We start from the raw sequence: 22,007 nt of genomic DNA, 5'->3' as shown, positions 1-22,007 counted from the left end.
TGTGCAAAGCACTGTTCTAAGTGCCGGGGAGGTTACAAGGTGATAAGGTTGTCCCACAGGGGGCTCACAGTCTTAATCCCCATTTTACAGATGAGGGAACAGAGGCACATAGAAGTTAAGTGACTTGCCCACAGAACTGACAATTGGCAGAGCTGGGATTCGAATCCGTGACCTCTGACTCCAAAGTCCATGCTCTTTCCACTGAGCCATACTGCTTCTCTAAGACCTTCTGACTTCCAGGCCTGTGGTCTATCCACCACACTAGAGAGCTAGAAATCTTACCATTTTATGGTATTTGTTAAGCACTAGGTATATTTAGCACTGGGGTACATATAAGACAATCAAGTTGGACACATTCCCTGTCACACTTGGGGCTCATGGCTTTAATCCCCATTTTGCATATGAGGTAACTGAGGCACAGAGAAATGATGTGACTTGCCCAAGGTCTCACAGCAGACAAGTGATGGAGCCAGGATTAAAATCCAGATCTTCTGTCTCTCAGGCATGTGCTCTTTCCTCTAGGCCACACTGCTTCTCCAAGGGGCAGGGTAGCAAATTAAATTAAAAGGGCCCTCACAGATGCCCAAGAACGTATAATGAAAGACAGGGCAGTCTTTCTCTAGCTTTTTGGAGAAACAAACTCCTGGGATATCCCAAGAAATACGACATAGCGGATCTGACTTTACAATTGTAACCTTTTTTTACTAGTCTTAATTGCACACTCCAAAATTTCTCACAGTTTTACAGCATTCTGTGAAATGTTAAGGAACAATCCTTAGGATAATGCTGCAGTAGCTTTTCAATTTTCAAGTGAAGACTTGTGAAGAAATATCACTCTGTTGAACAGCACTCTTGTTAGATGCGCAAGAGTACTCAAGGTGTGCCAAGTTTCTCCAGTCAGATAGAGGATTGGGAAGAGAAGATGAGAGGAATTGGGAGCAGAGACAAGAATAGAACTCCAGGACAGTACTTTGGGAGCTAGGGCAAAAATAACATATCCAGGTGCTTGACTCATAGTAAGTGCTCAATAAATACCATCATTATTAATTTTCTAAGGCCCTGAGGGGCTACTTTTGTGGCAAAAGCTAACATGGAACTTATTTTTACCCATCCTCAGCACTTTGGGATACACATTTAATTCAATTGTACCTTCGATTATTGATTGATTACTTGATTTGAAAATGTTTTATGGTATTCGTTAAGCACTTACTGTGTGCCAGGGACTGTATTAAGCACTGGGGTGGATACAAGCAAACCAGGTTGGACACAGTCCCTGTCTCACACAAGGATCAAAATCTCAATCTGCATTTTACAAATGAGATAGGTAACTGAGGCACAGAAAAGAGAAGTGCCTTGCCCAGCAGTCAAGTGGTGGAGCTGAGATTAGAATCCGAGTCCTTCTGATTCCCAGGCCCCATGCTTTACCCACTAGCCCATGCTGCTACTCATAAGTATCTTTATGTCTGTCTTTCCCTGACTAGAGTAGAAGCTCCTTGCGGACAGGGATCATGTTACTTCCTGCTTTGTACTTCTAAAATCGCACATCTTCCAATAGGTCTTCCCTGCCTAAACTCTCAATGAAAGAGTACTAACTGCTTGCAGAGCACTATACCAACTGCTTGGGAAAAAAACTGCATTTTTCCCATCTGCCATCCCCTTTGCATTGAGTCTACACTTGGCCTTGTAACTCTTAAGCATTCTGATACTCACCTCAGCCCCATAGCTCTTATGTCCATATCCTTATACTATACTTTTTACCCTTTCTGTAATTTATTTTCAGGCCTCTCTCTCCCTGTAAACTGTATGCTCCTTGTAGGCAGTGAGCATGTATAATAATAATAATAATAATTACAATACTAATGATTGTGATATTTGTTAAGCATTTACTATGTGCTAGGCGCTGAACTAAGCACTGGGGTGGATACAAGCAAATTGGGTTGGACACAGTCCCTGTCCCATGTGGGGCTCACAGCCTCAATCCCCATTTTACAGATGAGGGAACTGAGACACAGTGATTTGCCCAGGGTCACATAGCAGACAAGTGGCAAAGCTGGAATTAGAAACCAGGACCTTCTAACACCCAGGCCTGTGCTCTATCCACTACGCCATGCTGCTTCTCTACAATAATAATGGTATTTATTAGGCACTTAATATGTGCCAAGCACTGTTCTAAGTGCTGGCGTAAATACAAGACAATCAGGTTGGTCACAATCCCTGTCCCACATGGGGCTCACAATCTTGATCCCCATTTTACAGATGAGGTAACTTCGGCCCAGTGAAGTGACTTGCCCAAGGTCACACAGCAGACAAGTGGCAGAGATGGAATTAGAACCCATGACCTCTGACTCCCAAGCTCTTGCCACTAGGCCATATTAACTTTATTGCATTGTACTTTCCCAAGAGCTTAGTAGAGTCCTCTGCACAAGGTACATGTTCAATAAATACCATTGATTGATTGATTTGTTAATGCTACTGTCAATCATAATAAAAGCAACATCGGGAACATGACACTGGGGGGAAGGAAGGCATAAATTCAGAGGTGTAGGAAATAAAAAAGTGCATCTCCCCAAGAGGCCTTCCCTGACTAAGCCCTCCTTTCCTCTTCTCCCACTCACTTCTGCATCTCCCTGACTTGTTCCCTTTATTCATCCCTCCATCCCTTCTGTCCTTATCTGTCATTTATTTATTTCTATTCATGTCTGTTTCTCCGTCTAATCTTTAAGCTCATTGTGGGCAGGGAATGTGTCTGTTTATTGTTCTATTGTACTCTCCCAAGCGCTTAGTACAGTTTGGTGCACACGGTAAGAACTCAATGAATATCGTTGAATGAATAAATGTTCTCCCAACCACTTAGTATGGTGCTCTGCACACAATACGCACTCAATAAAAAGCATTGATTCGTGGATTGATTTTCCTCTGCAGATTCAGTGCAACTTTAATATAGTTGTAGCCTTGGGACTAAGTACTACACATAACTGAAGTCACTTTGGGTGGTTATAAGCAAATTTTCTTTACTTTGGTTTCCGTTTTTAGTAATTAGGTTTCCAGTCTATTGAGATTTAGGAAAATTAATAACAAATAAAATAATACACTAACTGTCACTGAAAATATTAGGATTGGAAAGGGTCTACCCATTCTGTTATGTTGTACTCTCCCAAGGGCTTAATACAGTGCCTGCACACAATAAGTACTCAATAAATTCCGTTGACTTACCTACTCCAGGATTCAAGGCCTTTTATCCACTTGCATTACCAAATTAAATAACATTTCCCATATAGTTACTCTCAAATCCTTTCTGGAGAACACCTTTATGACAAGGGATAAAGCACTTGCCATATCTCTTGATAATAAATAAAGATTTGTGGGAAAATGGAAGCAACTATCGTTCCCCCCGCCCCAGTTTCTAAACATTTTTGAGACAATCCGTAGAGATAAACTTTTAATGAGGTACGCTCCACAGAAATACAGGACTGAGGTCTCCTAAAAATAGCTCTTGTTATTTTCTTTACATTAGCATATTGTAACCTGTGAAAAATTACCACATTTACTTGCGTAATTGCTCCCACTGCATCACTTTCTCTCTCCCCCTGGATTTTGAGGAGGAAATTCAATCCATACTTTTTGAGCAGTGATTGTGGCACACACTGGAATATAAAGGCAGAGTGAGGGTCCTGTGGATAAAGGTCTGAGTCTCCAACTCTCCTTTTTTGAGAAGTTTGCCAATGCGATCCCAAGAAGGAAAATAGGGTATTGTGGGGGTTACCATATTTCACTGAATGCCTATTCTATGAAAGGAGGTGCCTTCTTACTTTCCTTTTTTTTCCTCCATTTTGTTCTTTTCCTCTTTTCTCCTGTTCCTCTTATTGTTAGATTTAATTCTTAACATAATAGTCCCTCCAGATTTTCGGTTTCCAAAAAAAGGGTACTTACAACAGTCAGCCAGTCAATCTACTTATTGAGCACTTACTGTGTGCAGAGCACTATACTGAGCTCTTGGGAGAGTACAATACAACAATAAACGGACACATTCCCTGCCCATAGAGAGCTTCCAATTACGTGAGCAAATTTGGCAATATGGATGAGTGAAAAACAGCAACACCAACTTAGGTTTTCTAAAACCAAATGTGAAGTTGGGCTATAATAGGGGAAGCAGCTTGGCCTAGTGGATAGAATCCAGGCTTGGGAGTCAGAAGGACCTGGGTTCTAATTCTGCTACTGCCACATGTCTGCTGTGTGACCTTGGTCTCTGGCCTGGAGTGTCCTCCCTCCTCAAATCTTACCAACAATTAATCTCCCCCCACTTCAAAGCCTTATTGAAGACACATCTCCTCCAAGAAGCCTTCCTAGACTAAGCCTCCACTTTCCTCATCTCCCACTCCCTTCTGTGTCACCCTGACTTGCTCCCTTTGTTCTTCCCCTCTTCCCAGCCCCACAGCACTTACGTACAGATCTGTAATTTTATTTATTTGTATTGATATCCGTCTGCAACGACTATAAGCTTATGGGCAGGGAATGTGTCCGTTTATTGTTGTATTCTCTCAAGCACTTTGTATAGTGCTCTGCATGTAGTAAGTGCTCAAAAAATAGGATTGAATGAATGAATGAACTTAACCTCTCTGTGTCTCAGTTACCTCATCTGTAAAACGGGGATTGAGACTGTGATCCCCATGTGAGACAGGGACTGTGTCTGATCTGATTCATTCATTCAATCGTACTTATTGAGCACTTACTGTGTGCAGAGCACTGTACTAAGCACTTGGTCTACCACAGTTCTAGTCTACCACTCTACCCCAGTGCTTAGCACAGTGCTTGGCCCCCCTCTGCCTGCCCTATCACCTTTCCCTCTCCACAGCACTTGTATATATTTGTACAGATTTATTACTCTATTTTACGTGTACATATTTACTATTCTACTTATTTTGTTAATGATGATGTGCTTATAGCTTTAATTCTATTTATTCTGATGATTTTGACACCTGTCTACATGTTTTGTTTTGTTGTCTGTTTCCCTCTTCTAGACTGTGAGCCCGTCGTTGGGTAGGGACAGTCTCTATATGTTGCCAACTTGTACTTCCCAAGTGCTTAGTACAGTGCTTGGCACACAGTAAGTGCTGAATAAATACAATTGAATGAATGAATGGATGATCAATCAATCAATCAATCAATCGTATTTATTGAGCGCTTACTATGTGCAGAGCACTGTACTAAGCGCTTGGGAAGTACAAATTGGCATCACATAGAGACAGTCCCTACCCAACAGTGGGCTCACAGTCTAAAAGGGGGAGACAGAGAACAGAACCAAACATACCAACAAAATAAAATAAGTAGGATAGAAATGTACAAGTAAAATAAATAAATAAATAAATAAATAAATAGAGTAATAAATATGTACAACCATATATACATATATACAGGTGCTGTGGGGAAGGGAAGGAGGTAAGACGGGGGGATGGAGAGGGGGACGAGGGGGAGAGGAAAGAAGGGGCTCAGTCTGGGAAGGCCTCCTGGAGGAGGTGAGCTCTCAGCAGGGCCTTGAAGGGAGGAAGAGAGCTAGCTTGGCGGATGGGCAGAGGGAGGGCATTCCAGGCCCGGGGGATGACGTGGGCCGGGGGTCGATGGCGGGACAGGCGAGAGCGAGGTACAGTGAGGAGATTAGCGGTGGAGGAGCGGAGGGTGCGGGCTGGGCAGTAGAAGGAGAGAAGGGAGGTGAGGTAGGAGGGGGCGAGGTGATGGAGAGCCTTGAAGCCCAGGGTGAGGAGTTTCTGCCTGATGCGCAGATTGATCGGTAGCCATTGGAGGTTTTTGAGGAGGGGAGTAATATGTCCAGAGCGTTTCTGGACAAAGATAATCCGGGCAGCAGCATGAAGTATGGATTGAAGTGGAGAGAGACACGAGGATGGGAGATCAGAGAGAAGGCTAGTGCAGTAGTCCAGACGGGATAGGATGAGAGCTTGAATGAGCAGGGTAGCGGTTTGGATGGAGAGGAAAGGGCGGATCTTGGCAATGTTGCGGAGCTGAGACCGGCAGGTTTTGGTGACGGCTTGGATGTGGGGGTGAATGAGAGAGCGGAGTCGAGGATGACACCAAGGTTGCGGGCTTGTGAGACGGGAAGGATGGTAGTGCCGTCAACAGAGATGGGAAAGTCAGGGAGAGGACAAGGTTTGGGAGGGAAGACAAGGAGCTCAGTCTTCGACATGTTGAGCTTTAGGTGGCGGGCGGACATCCAGATGGAGATGTCCTGAAGGCAGGAGGAGATGCGAGCCTGGAGGGAGGGGGAGAGAGCGGGGGCAGAGATGTAGATCTGGGTGTCATCAGCGTAGAGATGATAGTTGAAGCCGTGGGAGCGAATGAGGTCACCAAGGGAGTGTGTGTATATTGAGAACAGAAGGGGACCAAGTACTGAACCTTGGGGAACCCCCACCGTAAGAGGATGGGAGGGGGAGGAGGAGCCTGCAAAAGAGACTGAGAAAGAACGACCGGAGAGATAAGAGGAGAACCAGGAGAGGACGGAGTCTGTGAAGCCAAGGTCAGATAACGTGTGGAGGAGAAGGGGGTGGTCCACAGTGTCAAAGGCAGCTGAGAGGTCGAGGAGGATTAGGACAGAGTATGAGCCGTTGGATTTGGCAAGCAGGAGGTCATTGGTGACCTTTGAGAGCGCAGTTTCCGTGGAATGAAGGGGACGGAAGCCAGACTGGAGGGGGTCGAGGAGAGAGTTGTTGTTGAGGAATTCTAGGCAGCGCATGTAGACAACTCGTTCAAGGAGTTTGGAAAGGAATGGTAGGAGGGATATGGGACGATAACTAGAAGGTGAGGTGGGGTCAAGAGAGGGTTTTTTTAGGATGGGAGAGACATGGGCATGTTTGAAGGCAGAGGGGAAGGAACCAGTGGAGAGTGAGCGGTTGAAGATGGAAGTTAAGGAGGGGAGAAGGGATGGAGCGAGAGATTTCATAAGATGAGAGGGAATGGGGTCAGAAGATGATGACTTGACACCTGTCCACATGTTTTGTTTTGTTGTCTGTCTCCCCCTTCTAGACTGTGAGCCTGTTGTTGGGTAGGGACCGTATATGTTACCAACTTGTACTTCCCAAGCGCTCAGTACAGTGCTCTGAACACAGTAAGAGCTCAATAAATATGATTGAATGAATAATAATAATAATAATAATGATGGCATTTATTAAGTGCTTACTATGTGCAAAACACTGTTCTAAGCACTGGGGAGTTTACAGGGTGATCAGGTTGTCCCATGGGGGGCTCACAGTTTTAATCCCCATTTTACAGATGAGGTAAATGAGGCTCAGAGAAGTTAAGTGACTTGCCCAAAGTCACACAGCTGACAGTTGGCGGAGCCAGGATTTGAACCCATGACATCTGACTCCAAAGCCCGGGCTCTTTCCACTGAGCCATGCTGCTTCTCCATAGTAAGAACTTAACAAATACCAAAATTATTACTATTATTATTATTATTATTATCATCAACTTCTTGGTCACAAGAATAGGCAGTGATCAATCTCCTCCTGTTTGTTTTAGTCAATCATATTGACTGAGGGCTTACTGTGTGCAGGGCACTGTACAAAGCACTTAGCCAACACAAGCTTTGGTTGTCAGCACCTGGAACCTGCCTGATTCTTCCACTTCCAAGCATTCATAAGGCCCCATACTATTCTTGTTGTTGTTTTTTTAAAGAGGAAAGATGAATTTGAACACCTTTCAAAATGGAACTTAATGCATTTCACTTGAGGCACTTTCACTTACCTCCTTCCCCTCCCCACAGCACCTGTATATATGTTTGTACAGATTTATTACTCTATTTATTTTACTTGTACATATTTACTATTCTATTTATTTTGTTAATGACGTGCATTTAGCTTTAATTCTATTTGTTCTGACGACTTGACACCTGTCCATATGTTTTGTTTTGTTGTCTGTCTCCCCCTTCTAGACTGTGAACCTATTGTTGGGTAGGGACCGTCATTATATGTTGCCAACTTGGACTTCCCAAGCGCTTAGTACAGTGCTCTGCACACAGTAAGCGCTCAATAAATACGATTGAATGAATGAACTTGAGGCAACTACTCAGGTAGAGTAGAATTAAACAAATTTCACAGCTTCCTCTTTCCTATTCATTCATTCATTCAATCGTATTTATTGAGCACTTACTGTGTGCAGAGCACTGTACTAAGCACTTGGGAAGTACATGTTGGCAACATATAGAGATGGTCCCTACCCAACAGCAGGCTCACAGTCTAGAAGGGGGAGACAGACAACGAAACAAAACATATTAATCAAAATAAAATAAATAGAATAGTAAATATGTACAAGTAAAATAGAGTAATAAATCTGTACAAACATATATGCAGGTGCTGTGGGGAGGGGAAGGAGGTAGGGCAGGGGGGATGGGAGGGGAAGAGGAATGGGGGGCTCAGTCTGGGAAGGCCTCCTGGAGGAGGTGAGCTCTCAGTAGGGCTTTGAAGGGAGGAAGAGAGCTAGCTTGGCGGGTGTGTGGAGGGAGGGCATTCCAGGCCAGGGGGAGGTCGTGGGCCGGGGGTCGACAGCAGGACAGGTGAGAACGAGGCACAGTGTGGAGGTTAGCGGCAGAGGAGCGGAGGGTGTGGGCTGGGCTGTAGAAGGAAAGAAGGGAGGAGAGGTAAGAGGGGGCGAGATGATGGAGAGCCTTGAAGCCAAGAGTGAGGAGTTTTTGCCTGATGCATAGGTTGATTGGTAGCCATTGGAGATTTTTGCCTATGACTACCGACAATTCCTTTAAAGAGCTGGGTTTCCCAGGGTGGATGATCAACTGAGAGTAATTCATTTTCTCTCTTTAACCACCTCCCACAAACCTTTGGTTTCACCTTTATATTTACGTCTGCACTTTTCTCTTTCATGAAAGATTGTTCAGTATGGGGTACAGCTAGGGAAAGAATCGAAAGAAAGTAGTTACAGACACTATTTGGTTATATATTTAGACATACTACTTTTGGTGCAAGAGATTTTAAATCTTACTCTCATAATATTTAGTTGAAAATAATTGGGAAAACTACCCAGAATCAGACTCCTGGTTTATTCACAGTAAACACTTCTGGATGTTGGAGTTTGAGTTTGGATGTTTGAGTAGCTTATGTTTGAGCATCTGGAGGATGGGGATTATGCCTATTAACTAAGAAGCAGCAATGTCTAGTGGATAGAGCACAGGCCTAGGAGACAGAAGGACCTTGGGCAAGTCATTTCACTTCTCTGGGCCTCAGTTACCTCGTCTGTAAAATGTGGATTAAGACTGTGAGCCCTAGGTGAGACAGGGACTGTGCCCAACCTTATTTGCTTGCATCCAACCCAACACTTAGTACAGTGCCTGTCAAATAGTAAGTGCTTAACAAATACCACTAATATTATTATTATTATCATTATTCTACTGTATTCTCCAAATTGCCTATTAGAGCACTCTTTGCACAGGAGCTCAATAAATACTACTGATGAAGTTAAACAAAATCCTAGTCCACTTAAGAGTTTGGAAACGGCATGCCCTGGTGGAAAGACCATGAGCCTGGCATTCAGAGAACCTTGGGCAAGTCATTTTACTTCCTCGTTCCTCAATTTCCTCATCTATAAAATGGGATTCATACCTCTTGTCCCTCTTAGTAGGCCCCTGTGGCATAATAATGATGGTATTTGTTAAGAACTTACTATGTGCCAAGCACTGTTCTAAGCGCTGGGGGAGATCCAAGTGCTTAGTACAGTGCTCTGCACACAGTAAGCACTCAATACATGTGATTGAATGAATACAAGGTAATCACATTGTCCCATGTGAGGCTCACCATCTTACTCCCCCTTTTGCAGATGAGGTAACTGAAGCACAGAGAATAATAATAATAATAATGATGGCATTTGTTAAGTGCTTACTATGTGCAAAGCACTGTTCTAATCACTGGAGCAGAGAAATTAAGTGGCTTGCCCAAGGTCACACAGCAGACAAGTGGGGGAGGCAGGATTAGAACCCATGTCCTCTGACTCCCAAGCCCGAGCTCTTTCCACTAAGCCACGCTGCTTCTTAGAAGTGTGGGATAGGGACTGTGTCTGACCTGATTATCTTGTATCTACTCCAGTGCCTTGTATGGTGGGGTTTTTTTGTGGTATTTGTCAAACACTGTTCTAAACTCTAGGGTTGGCCCAAATTAATTAGGTAAGGCAGTCCTTGTCGCTCATGGTGCTCACAGTCTAAGTAGGAGGGAGAACAGGCACCCCCATTTTGGAGTTGAGGAAACTGAAGCACAGCGAAGAGAAGTGACTTGCTCAAGTTCACACAGCAGACAAGTAGCGGAGCCGGGATTAGAAGGCAGGTCCTTCTGACTCCCAGGCCTGTGATTAGTAGTCCAGTGCTCTGTACACAGTAAGCACTCAATGAATACGATTGAATGAATGAATAAATGAATGAATACGTGTATTATTTTATTTTGTTAATATGTTTTGTTCTGTTGTCTGTCTCCCCCTTCTAGACTGTGAGCCCACTGTTGAGTAGGGACCATCATTACATGTTGCCAACTTGTACTTCCCAAGTGCTTAGTACAGTGCTCTGCACACAGTAAGCGCTCAATAAATACGATTGAATGAATGAATATATGTATTATTTTATAATAATAATAATAATATTTGTTAAGTGCTTACTATGTGCAAAGCACTGTACTAATCCCAAGCGCTTAGTACAGTGCTCTGCACACAGTAAGCACTCAATAAATATGATTGAATGAATGAGTGAATGAATGTCTCCCCCTTCTAGACTGTGAGCCCGTTGTCGGGTAGGGACCATCTCTATACGTTGCTGACTTGTCCTTCCCAAGCACTTAGTACAGTGCTTTGCACACAGTAAGCGCTCAATAATACGATTGAATAAATGAATGAATGAATTAGTATTAATTATGGTACTTGTTATGTGCTTACTATGTGCCAAGCATGGTTCTAAACACTGGGGTAGATACAAACTAATCAGGTTGGACACAGTCCCTGTCCCACATGGGGCTCACAGTCTTAATCCCCATTTTACAGATGAAGTAACTGAGGCTCGGAGAAGTGAAGTGCCCACAGTCACACAGCAGACATGTGGCAGAGTCAGGATTAGAACCCAGGACTCTCTGACCCCCAGGCCTGGGCTCTGTTCACTAAGCCACACTGCTTCTCACCAACTAGGCGCTTAAAACATGCTACAATTATTTTGATTATTCCTGTAAGGGTGACAGCAGAAGGTTAGGTTCTGTGACCTGGAAGGTAGGAGCAATGGTCATCCAGGGTTTTGGGAGACATGGTGATAAATAATAATGATAATAATAATAATAATAAGGATGATGGTACTTGGTAAGTGCTTACTATGTGCCAAGCACTGTTCTAAGTACTGGGATAGATATGAGTTAATCAAGTTGGACATAGTCCCTGTCCCCCGTGGGGCTCACACTTTTAATCCCCTTTTTACAGATGAGGGGGCTCACACTTTTAATCCCCTTTTTACAGATGAGAGAACTGAGGCCCAGAGAAGTTAAGTGGCTTGCCCAAGGTCACACAGCAGATGTGTAGTGGAGCTGGAATTAGAACCCACATCCTCCTGACTCCCAAACCTATGCCGTATCCTCTAAACCCCTCTGCTTCTATCTTCTGAATAGATCTGGAGAATCCGTGGGCAGAAAAGGGCTTCTACGCATGGACTTGAGTCACAGCCGCAAACTCAGCCTCAACAATCCATCTGTGCCACTGGGGAAAAGGAAAAATAACAACTGTCTGCAGGAAGAGAATCCTTTTGGTTGCTACGAGTTTTTGAGCCACCACAAACATTCTGAAATGGTTCATTTGGACTGAGGAATATTTTAGGGGAAGAGCCTACATAGCTTAGAGGAGCCAATGAGGATGCAGCTTCGCCTAATGGATAGAGAATGAGCCTAGGAGTCCGAGGACCTGAATTCTAATCTCAGCTCCGCCACTTCTCTGCCGCATGATCTTGGGAAAGTCACTTAACTTCTCTGGGCTTCAGTTACTTCATCTGTGAAATGGAAATTAAGACTGTGAGCCCCATGTGGAACATAGACTGTGTCCAACCTGAATAGTTTGTAACTACTCCGGGGCTTAGTACAGTGCTTGGCACATAGTAGGTGGTTAATAAATATAATTAATAAAAAAGTTCCACACCTGGTGGTGTATATGGAAATACAACTCTAATAACAGAATCAATCTTCTCCCAAATGATGTCATTCTCAAAACATGTGACACCTTTTAATTAATTAATTGCTGTGTTGTACTTTCCCAAGAACTTGGTACAGTGTTCTGCACCTGGTAATACGATTGAATGAAAGAATGAATTAATTAAGGTAGCCTCTCTGCTACCCCTCAGCACCCAGAATAATTAGGTCCTAGCATAAGCAGTGTGGCTCAGTGGAAAGAGCCCGGGCTTGGGAATCAGAGGTCATGGGTTCTAATCCCGGCTCCGCCACATGTCAGCTGTGTGATTTTGGGCAAGTCACTTCACTTCTCTGTGCCTCAGTTCCCTCATCTGTCAAATGGGGATGAAGACTGTGAGCCCCACGTGGAACAATCTGATTACCTTGTATCCCCCCAGTGCTCAGAACAGTGCTTTGCACGTAGTAAGTGCTTAACAAATACCATTATTATTATAAGCAAAATCAATTAATCAGTGGTATTTATTGAGCACTTATTATGTGCACAGCACCGAACTAAGCATTCATTCATTCTATCATATTTATAGAGAAGCAGTGTGGCTCAGTGGAAAGAGCACGGGCTTTGGAGTCAGAGGTCATGGGTTCAAATCCTGGCTCTGCCACTTGTCAGCTGTGTGACTTTGGGCAAGTCACTTAACTTCTCTGGGCCTCAGTTCCCTCATCTGTAAAATGGGGATTAAGACTGTGAGCCCCCCATGGGACCACCTGATCACCTTGTAACCTCCCCAGAGCTTAGAACAGTGCTTTGCACATAGTAAGTGCTTAGTAAATGCCATTATATTATTATTATTATTATTATTGAGTACTTACTGTGTGCTAAGCACTGTACTAAGCATTTGGGAGAGTACAATAGAACAATAAACAGAAGCAGCATGGCTTAGTGGAAAGAGCCCGGGCTTGGGAGTTAGAGATCATGGGTTCTAATCCCAGCTCTGCCACTTGTCAGTTCTGTGATTTGGGGCAAGTCACTTCACTTCTCTGGGCCTCAGTTACTTCATCTGGAAAATGGGGATTAAGACTGTGAACCCCACGTGGGACAACCTGATTACCATGTATCCCCCCCTCCAGTGCTTAGAACAGAGCTTTGCACATAGTAAGCGCTTAACAAATGCCATCATTATTGATAAACAGATGTATTCCCTGCCAGGAATACACTACTACAGAATTATCAGGTAGGTTCCCTGCCCATATTGAGCTTACAGTTCAGAGGGGGAGACAGACATTAATATAAATAAAAGATACTAATATCAATAAAAAACCTTGCCATCAGTGAAAATTCATGTTTAATTACCTGCTCGTTACTTATGATTTCCGACTCTGAACTTCCTTGGCTGTCAGGTTGAGCCATCCAATTGTTGCTGCTTGGCGGAGCTGGAATTTGATTTAAGGGGGAGAGCTGCTCATGGAGATTAGTTCCTGTGAGTGAAGTCAACTCATTCCCAGAAAGTCCAGCGCTTCCATCCGCCCCCTCAGGAATCTGGATCGGATCTCTCTGAGGGCCACATTCCCTCAGCATTTCCCCAGTGGGGCCGGCTCCCCCTATTGCCATGTTCCCTGCAGATCCAGGCTTCCTACCCCTGTTGGACTCCCCTGTGGCCTCTTCACATGGCATCTCCACCCGAAGACCACCCCCAGCATCACTCTTCAGTTTGGGCTGGGCCTTGATGCCGGAAGGACCATTTTTCTCCACCGGGCAGCTCTTCTTATCTAGTGGGAACAACTCAGAGATAGAAAACTGACCCTTTTTGGACAGAGAACCACTACTGGCTACAGACACACAAAAGTTATTGGCCTCCGGGGCCTCAATTGGGAGTTTGGGAAAGGTTTGTATTTTTCTCAAACGGCTTCTCTTGAGGAAGTCTCGGTCTGGATCGCTGGCGTAGTATTTGGAGTCCAAGATGAAGCTGGTAAACCTTTCCTGCTCATCCCTTTCGCCGTTTTTAACCGGGGTTTCAAGTCGTGCTTTCGGAGGTGGGCTTCCATTTTCGAAGCTGCCGTCCCCCTCTTTTCTGTCACTGTCTTTGGCCTTTAACACTGCACCAGTTAGGCAGTTTAATGTCACATCTTCGGCTGTGGAGAGGTCACTGGTTGTTTTATCATTGGGCTTCAATTTGGGTCCCATGTTTTTCTGACTCACTTTACCTCTCCATATGCTCTCATTGACATCTAGGGACAATAGTAAAAATGTACCATCATGTTACAAGATGAAGTATTTTCTCTGTAATAATAAGGACATCAACCCGGAAGATAAAGATAAGTCAAGGTTAGTGCACAAAGTGAAAAAGAGGACTGGACTCATCCTATCTACTTCCTGTCTATGTATGTCCTTACTTCAGGCAGCTTCCCCTCTTCTGAAACAGAGGGTCTTTTCACCCCATGACCACCAAAATAATGAGACAGATTTAAAGATAAGAAACGGCTTTTAAAATAAAACTGCTTTTCTAACACCCCAGCCCACACACTTCCCTCCTCTAATGCTAAACTCCTCACTGCGCCTCAGTCTCATCTATCTCGCCGCCGACCTCTCGCCCACTTCCTTTGGCCTGGAACACCCTTCCTCCTCCAACTTGACAGACAATGACTCTCCCCCTCTTCAAAGCCTTACTGAAGGCCCATCTCCTCCAAGAGGCCTTCCCTGACTAAGCCCTCCTTTCCTCTTTTCTCACTCTCTTCTACATTGCCCTGATTAGCTTCCTCTATTCATCCCCATCTCAGACCCACAGCACTATTTAAGGAGCAGTAATTTATTTATTTTTATTAATGTCTGTCTCCCCCTCTAGACCATAAGCTCGCTGTGGGCAGGGACTGTGTCTGCTTATTGCTAAATTGTACTCTCCTAAGTGTTTAGTGTTGTGCTTTGCACACAGTGAGCACTCAATAAATACGATTGAATGAATAAATGAAAGATGAAATAACAAGTTTGCCCATGTTTCCATTTCAATTTCCATGAAAGGTTTCCATTCATTTTTGCAAGTCACTGAGCAATTTAATGCACTTTAATTTGAAATCCTTCTAAACTAGTCCTCCCGCATTCATTTTTATCAGACCGAAGAGGCTAGACTGGAGATACAGTGAACTCTGCCAATTGCTTGCTGTGTGACCTTGGGCAAATTACTTAACTTCTCTGTGCCTCAGCTTCCTCAACTGTAAAATGGGGATCCAATACTTGTTTCCCCTCTTACATAGACTGTGAGTCTCATGTGGGACAGGGGCCTGTGTCCAACCTGGTTAATTTGTATCTTACCCCAGTGCATAATACAGTGCTGGACACCTAGTAATCACTTCAACATTAATAATAATAATAATATTAATAGTAATAATGAGCAAAAATATTTAGAGGGGCGATTTTCCTTGGCAAATATAATGCCAAACACAATTCAACTCAGGGCAAACCTAACACATTATTATTACAATAATAGAATACAACCCTATATGGTACAATATAATATTATGGTAATAATAATATAATAATAATGGTTCTTTTAAAGTGTTTACTATATGCCAAGCACAGTTCTAAACATGGGTAGATACAAGTTAATCATGTGGGACACAGTCCCTGTCCCACATGGGGCTCCCATTCTTAATCCCCATTTTTACAGAAGAGGTAACTGAGGCCCAGAGAAGTAAAGTGACCTGCCCAAGGTCACACAGCAGACATTTGGCAGAGGAAGTAGTGTTGCTTAGTGGATAGAGCATGGACATGGGAGTGAGAAGGACCTGGGTTTTAATCCTGCCTCTGTCACATGTCTTCTGGTTTTTATTTTATTTTATTAATTATAGAGCTGGGATTAGAACCCAGGTCCTGCTGACTCTCAGACCGTGCTCCATCCACTAAACACTCTGCTTGCCATGGTTCCAAAGTCCCAGAGATAAAATCAATATGAGAGAGACAATGGACTTCAAATCTGCCTTTGAGTGGGACAAAGGAAGTCAACCTTCTGAATTATGAGCATTTCAAGCTTTTTTTATCATTCCCCAATCTTGTCTCCTACCATCCCGTTTGAGTGTAATCTCCTTGTAGGCAGGAAACTCACCTTCTGCTTCTTTGTGCTTTCTCAAGTGTTTAGTTCAATGCCCTGCATTTCATAAGTTTGCAAAAATACCATTACTACTTAGGGGAGTGTCAGGGAGGCTGCTGCCACTAATACCTTTGGGAGTGGGTATTACTCCTAACTCTCAGCTTCATGGCTCTCCATCACTTCACCCCTCCTACCTCACCTTCCTTCTCTCCTTCTCCAGCCCAGCCTGTGCCCTCCACTCCGCTGCCACTGCTAACCTCCTCACTGGGCCTCATTCTCACCTGTCCCGCCGTCAACCCCCGGCCCACGTCCTCCCCCTGGCCTGGAATGCCCTCCCTCCACATGTCCTCCAAGCTAGCCCTCTTCCTCCCTTCAAAGCCCTACTGAGAGCTTACCTCCTCCAGGAGGCCTTCCCCCACTGAGCCCCACTTTTCCTCTCCTCCTCCCCATCCCCCCCGCCCTACCTCCTTCCCCTCCCCACAGCACCTGTATATATGTTTGTACAGATTTATTACTCTATTTATTTTACTTGTACATATTTACTTTTCTATTTATTTTGTTAATGATGTGCATCTAGCTTTACTTCTATTTATTCTGATGACTTGACACCTGTCCACATGTTTTGTTTTGTTGTCTGTCTCTCCCTTCTAGACTGTGAGCCCATTGTTGGGTAGGGACCATCTCTATCTGTTGTCAACTTGTACTTCCGAAGTGCTTAGTACAGGGCTCTGCACACAGTAAGCGCTCAATAAATACAGTTGAATGAATGAATGAATGAGTGGCTGAAGTTGGCTAGATTCTGAGCCCAGACCAGAGACCTCCTCAAAAGGTAATAATCACACAGCAAAATTTCCCCACCTCCCCTCACTCATCCCAACGACTGCCAGTGACCCTCTGTTAAACTTGGCCAGAAAATACGAGGACATACGAAAATGGGAAGCAGTGTGGCCTAGTGGAAAAAGCTCAGGCCTGGGAATCAGAAGACCGGATTCTAATCCTGACTCCATCACTTGCCTGCTGGGTGACTTTGGTAGCCCCCCATGGAAAAACCTGATCACCTTCTAACTTCCCCAGTGCTTAGAACAGTACTTTGCACATAATAAGTGCTTAATAAATGCCATTATTATCATTATTATTATTATTTGGGAAAGTAATTTAACTCCTCTGTGCCTCAGTTCCCTCATCTGTAAAATGGGGATTAAGATTGTGAGCCCCACATTGGGCTTGGACTGTGTCCAACCTGAATAGCTTGAATTTATCCAAGTGCTTAGTACAGTGCCTGGCACAGAGTAAGCCCCAAACAAATACCTTTTAAAAAAAATCAAGTATGAGGCTTCAAGATGCAAGCGGCAAAGGAGATGGCTCACATTTTCACCATTAGAGGAACATGCAATTTGCTTTCTGTAGATGTGCTCTGAGATATTTAATCTATTTAACTGGACAGAAATTTTATCTATTCAATTGGCTAGATATTAAATAGATATTCAATCTATTTAACCAGAAATAAGAATCTGAGCACTGAAATTTGTTTCCAATACCGGGATATTTGTGCTAAATAAGTGGACTCATTCAAAAGGTTTCTTGTTCTCTAGAAGAACAAAAATGCATGCTAGCTATAATTATGTCAGAATATTACCTATTCTATCTATCATGTGTTATGCTTTGGCTCAAATATCTATGTCTATTAAAATGCTTGGGAGGAGGCCAAACTAGGAACGGGTTTTGAAATGTGCCCTCTCAAAGGTTTCCACTTATGGTGCTTTTTTCTCATCTCTGTCACACTTTGGCTCACGCCCTTCATGAAACACCTCCACCCCAATTTTTCAAATTCACTAGACTGCCGCTCTCCCCATCTTTCAAGACTTCTTTAAATGACAGCTCTTTGAGCAACCCTACCCCAATTAATTCTAATCATCCCTCCTTCTATACCCCAACTGCTCCTTCAGCATATTCTCTGTCATCTGAGCACTTGTTCACTAACAACCTCATGTAATAAACACAATGATGGTATTTGTTAAGTGCTTACTATGTGTCAAACACTGTTCTAAGCACAGGGAGAGATACAAGATAATCAGGTTGGATACAGTCCCTGTCCCACATGGGGTTCACAGTCTTGATCCCTATTTTACAGATGAGGTAACTGAGGCCCCGAGAAGTGAAGTGACTTGCCCTAGGTCACACAGAAGACAAGTGGTAGAGCTGGGATTAGAACACATTACCTTCTAACTCACAGGTCTGTGCTCCATCCACTGGCCCAAGAACATATCTTCTAGAGCTTTTCATTTAAGCACAAATTAAACACCTGCCTTCTCTCCTTCTCCAACCCTGCCCGCACACTTTGCTCCTCTGGTGCTAACCTTCTCACTGTGCCTCCATGTCTTCTGTCTCACCGCTCACCCCTGGCCCACATCCTGCCTCTGACCTGGAATGCCCTCCCTCCTCAAATCCATCAAACAATGACTCCCCCCTCCCTTTCAAAGCCTTACAGAAGGCACATCTCCTCCAAGAGGCCTTCCCAGACTAAGCCTCACTTTTCCTCATCTCCCACTCCCTTCCATGTCACCCTGATTCGCTCCCTTTGCTCTTCCCCCTTCTCCCAGACCCACAGCACTTAAGTATATATCTGTAATTTTATTCATTTATATTGATGTCTGTTTATTTGTATTAATGTCAGTCTTCCCCCTCTAGACTGTGAGCTCGTTGTGGGCAGGGTTTTTCACTCTTTATTGTTGTATTCTACTTTCCCAAGTGCTTAGTACAGTGCTCTGCACATAATAAGCACTTAATAAATACAACTGAATGAATGAATACCTATCTCCTTCTCCTTCTTTTGCCTATCTGCATGTTATTTTAGTGTCTGTCTCCCCTGCTGGATTGTAATAATAATGATGGCATTTGTTAAGTGATTACTATGTGCCAAGCACTGTTCTAAGCACTGGGGTGGATACAAGGTAGTCAGGTTGCCCCTGATGATGATGATGATGACATTTGTTAAGCATTTACTATGTGCGAAGCACTGTTCTAAGTGCTGGAGCACTGTTCTAAGTGCTGTTCTTAATCCCCATTTTACAGATGAGGTAACTGAGGCCCAGAGCAGTTAAGTGACTTGCCCAAAGTCACACAGCTGACAAGTGGCAGAGCCGGCATTAGAATGCATAACCTCTGACCCTCAAGCCTGGGCTCTTTCCACTGAGCCACGCTGCTTCTCTTCTAGAATCTTGTAAGATTCCTGAGGGCAGGAATGGTGTCTTCTAACTTAATCGTACTCCCCCAACATGTAGTATAATGCCCTGTGCACAGCAAGTACTAAAATCAATCAATCGTACATACTGCGTGCTTACTCTCTGCAGAACATTCATTCATTCATTTGTATTTATTGAGCACTTACTGTGTACAGAGAGAGCACTGTACTAAGCGCTTGAGAAGTACAAATCAGCAACATATAGAGACGGTCCCTACCCAACAACGGGCTCACAGTCTAGAAGGGGGAGACAGACAACAAAACAAAACAAGTAGACAGGTGTCAACACTATCAGAATAAATAGAATTATAGCTATATATGCATCATTAATAAAATAAATATGGTAAATATGTACAAATAAAATAAATAGGGTAATAAATATGTAGAAATAAATACAAGTGCTGTGGGGAGGGAAAAGTGGTAGGGCAGAGGGAGGGTGCTGGGGGCGATGGGGAGGGAACACTGTACTGAGCTCTTGGAGGGGTATAATAGAATAAGTAGACACAGTAGCTTCCCACAAGGAACTTAGAGTCAAGGTGGGGAGACAGACTCTAGAATAAATTATTCTCCTCTAACACTGCAGTGATCACTTACAATTTTTCAAACGAGATTCTTGATTTCATTTTGTAATATCACGCCTTTTTGAAACAGGTTCACAGTCTTCTTTCGAACATATTTTACTCTTTTGAACATATTTTACCTTGAAAAGCACCAAATGACTCAATTGAAAGTACTCTCCTTCCAACAGCAGATAGACTTTGACAAATATTACATGAGGAGGCCAGTTTCATTTTTTCTTCACATAATGATATGATACTCTGCAGATACAAAAATGATGATCAAGAATTCAAGGTTAAAGCATTTACTGCTTATATTTACAAGAAATGTATCACGTTCCCCGGGCTGATTACTCTCATCCTAGAATTTTTTGTAGTGTAAGGCATGCATATTGTGTGCATGACAAGGGTTTCTAATACATGACATGGGGTTAGAGCACGTGACTGGGAGTCAGAAGGATCTGGGTTCTAAAACTGGCTCTGCCTCTTGTCTGCCATATGACCTTGGGCAAGTCACTTAACTTCTCTGTGTCAGTTACCTCATCTGTAAAATGGGGATTGAGACTGTGAGCCCCATGTAGGACAGGGACTGTGTGCAACCTAGTTTGCTTGTCTCCACCCCAGCGCTTAGTACAGTACCTGGCACATAGTAAGGGCTTAACAAATATAATAATAGTACTTATTATTAATGTAATAATGCCAAACAGAGACTAAATCACAAGATTATGAGAAGATTATTCATTTTAACCCCAGTTAAACTTCATGAGAGCCCAAAAGGAAATTCATTTTTGTGGACATCTTTCTTTAAAATTGTCATAACGATCAGAAGTTAGTGAACAGTTTATGGTCAAGGTTCAATTTTTGTCATAATAATAATAACAATAATGATGGTATTTTTTAAGCACTTACTATGTGTCAAGCACTGTTCTAAGCTCTGGGGTAGATACAATAATAATACAAATAATAATGTTTTTTGTTAAATGCTTACTATGTGCCAAGCACTGTTCTAAGCACTGGGGTAAATACAAAGTAATCAGGTTGTCCCATGTGGAGCTCACAGTCTTAATCCTCATTTTACAGATGATGTCACTGGGGCCCAGAGAAGTGAAATGACTTGCCCAAGGTCACATAACAGACAAGTGGCAGAGCCGGGATTAGAACCCACGTCCTCTGACTCCCAAGCCAGGGCTCTTGCTACTAGGCCAGGTTGTTATGCCACTAAGGTGAAAAAACAACAACAAAACCCTAGATGGACTGGATAGAAAACAATACCATATCTATTTTCCAGATCTAGAACATGATCAGGAAGATTCAAGGTCAAAAATAGGGATAAAATTTAAATGTAAGCTTGTCGTGGGCAGAGAATGTGCCTGTTATATGGTTGTGTTGTCCTCTCCCAAATGCTTAGTATAGTGCCCTGCATACAGTAAGCTCTCAATAAGTACAATTGATTGGCTAAGTGAAATTAAACCTAAGCAAAGCAACTTCAAATCCTGGCTCCGCCACGTCAGCTGTGTGACCTTGGGCAAGTCACTTCACTTCTCTGTGCCTCAGTTACCTCATCTGTAAAATGGGGATTAAGACTGTGAGCCCCATGTGGGACAACCTGATCACCTTGTAAACTCCCCAGTGCTTAGAACAGTGCTTTGCACATAGTAAGCGCTTAATAAATGCCATTATTATTATTATTAATAACTTCACTTGAAGATCATCAGAAAGAAATTTTGCATAGGACATAACCAGGAGACAAGACTAAAGAATTCAAAAATGAAATGATTAGGTTTGTGAGTTTGTCTTTCCTGCAAGCCAATTTTGAATCTGCTATGGATGCTGAGAGAAAACTTGTTTGGCCACTGTAAAATTGCTTAGATATCCAAAAGCAGCATCGCCTGCCTTTAGAATAGAGACAGAAAGGCCGGCAAGCCAGAAAATGGAAAGAGAAAGTGCTGGGGATGGTACACGCTAACTTCAAATTGCTAAT

At 43.4% G+C, this 22,007-nt stretch overlaps 1 protein-coding gene across 1 annotated transcript in view; it reads right to left on the bottom strand.

Moving 5' to 3' along the window:
* Positions 1–22,007, bottom strand: part of KNDC1 (kinase non-catalytic C-lobe domain containing 1) — a 185,183-nt gene that overhangs the window by 111,760 nt on the left and 51,416 nt on the right. The window contains exons 5-6 of the mRNA XM_038744041.1: positions 20,170–20,287; positions 13,501–14,375 (exon numbers count right to left, since the gene is read on the bottom strand). Coding sequence (XP_038599969.1) covers positions 13,501–14,375; positions 20,170–20,287 — 993 coding nt within the window. The remainder of the gene's footprint in view (positions 1–13,500; positions 14,376–20,169; positions 20,288–22,007) is intronic.

The sequence above is a fragment of the Tachyglossus aculeatus genome, chromosome 3, assembly GCF_015852505.1.
Source record: "Tachyglossus aculeatus isolate mTacAcu1 chromosome 3, mTacAcu1.pri, whole genome shotgun sequence".
NCBI lineage: Eukaryota > Metazoa > Chordata > Mammalia > Monotremata > Tachyglossidae > Tachyglossus > Tachyglossus aculeatus.
The sequence above is the reverse complement of the archived record's forward strand: the minus strand, read 5'-3'. Positions and strand labels throughout refer to the sequence as shown.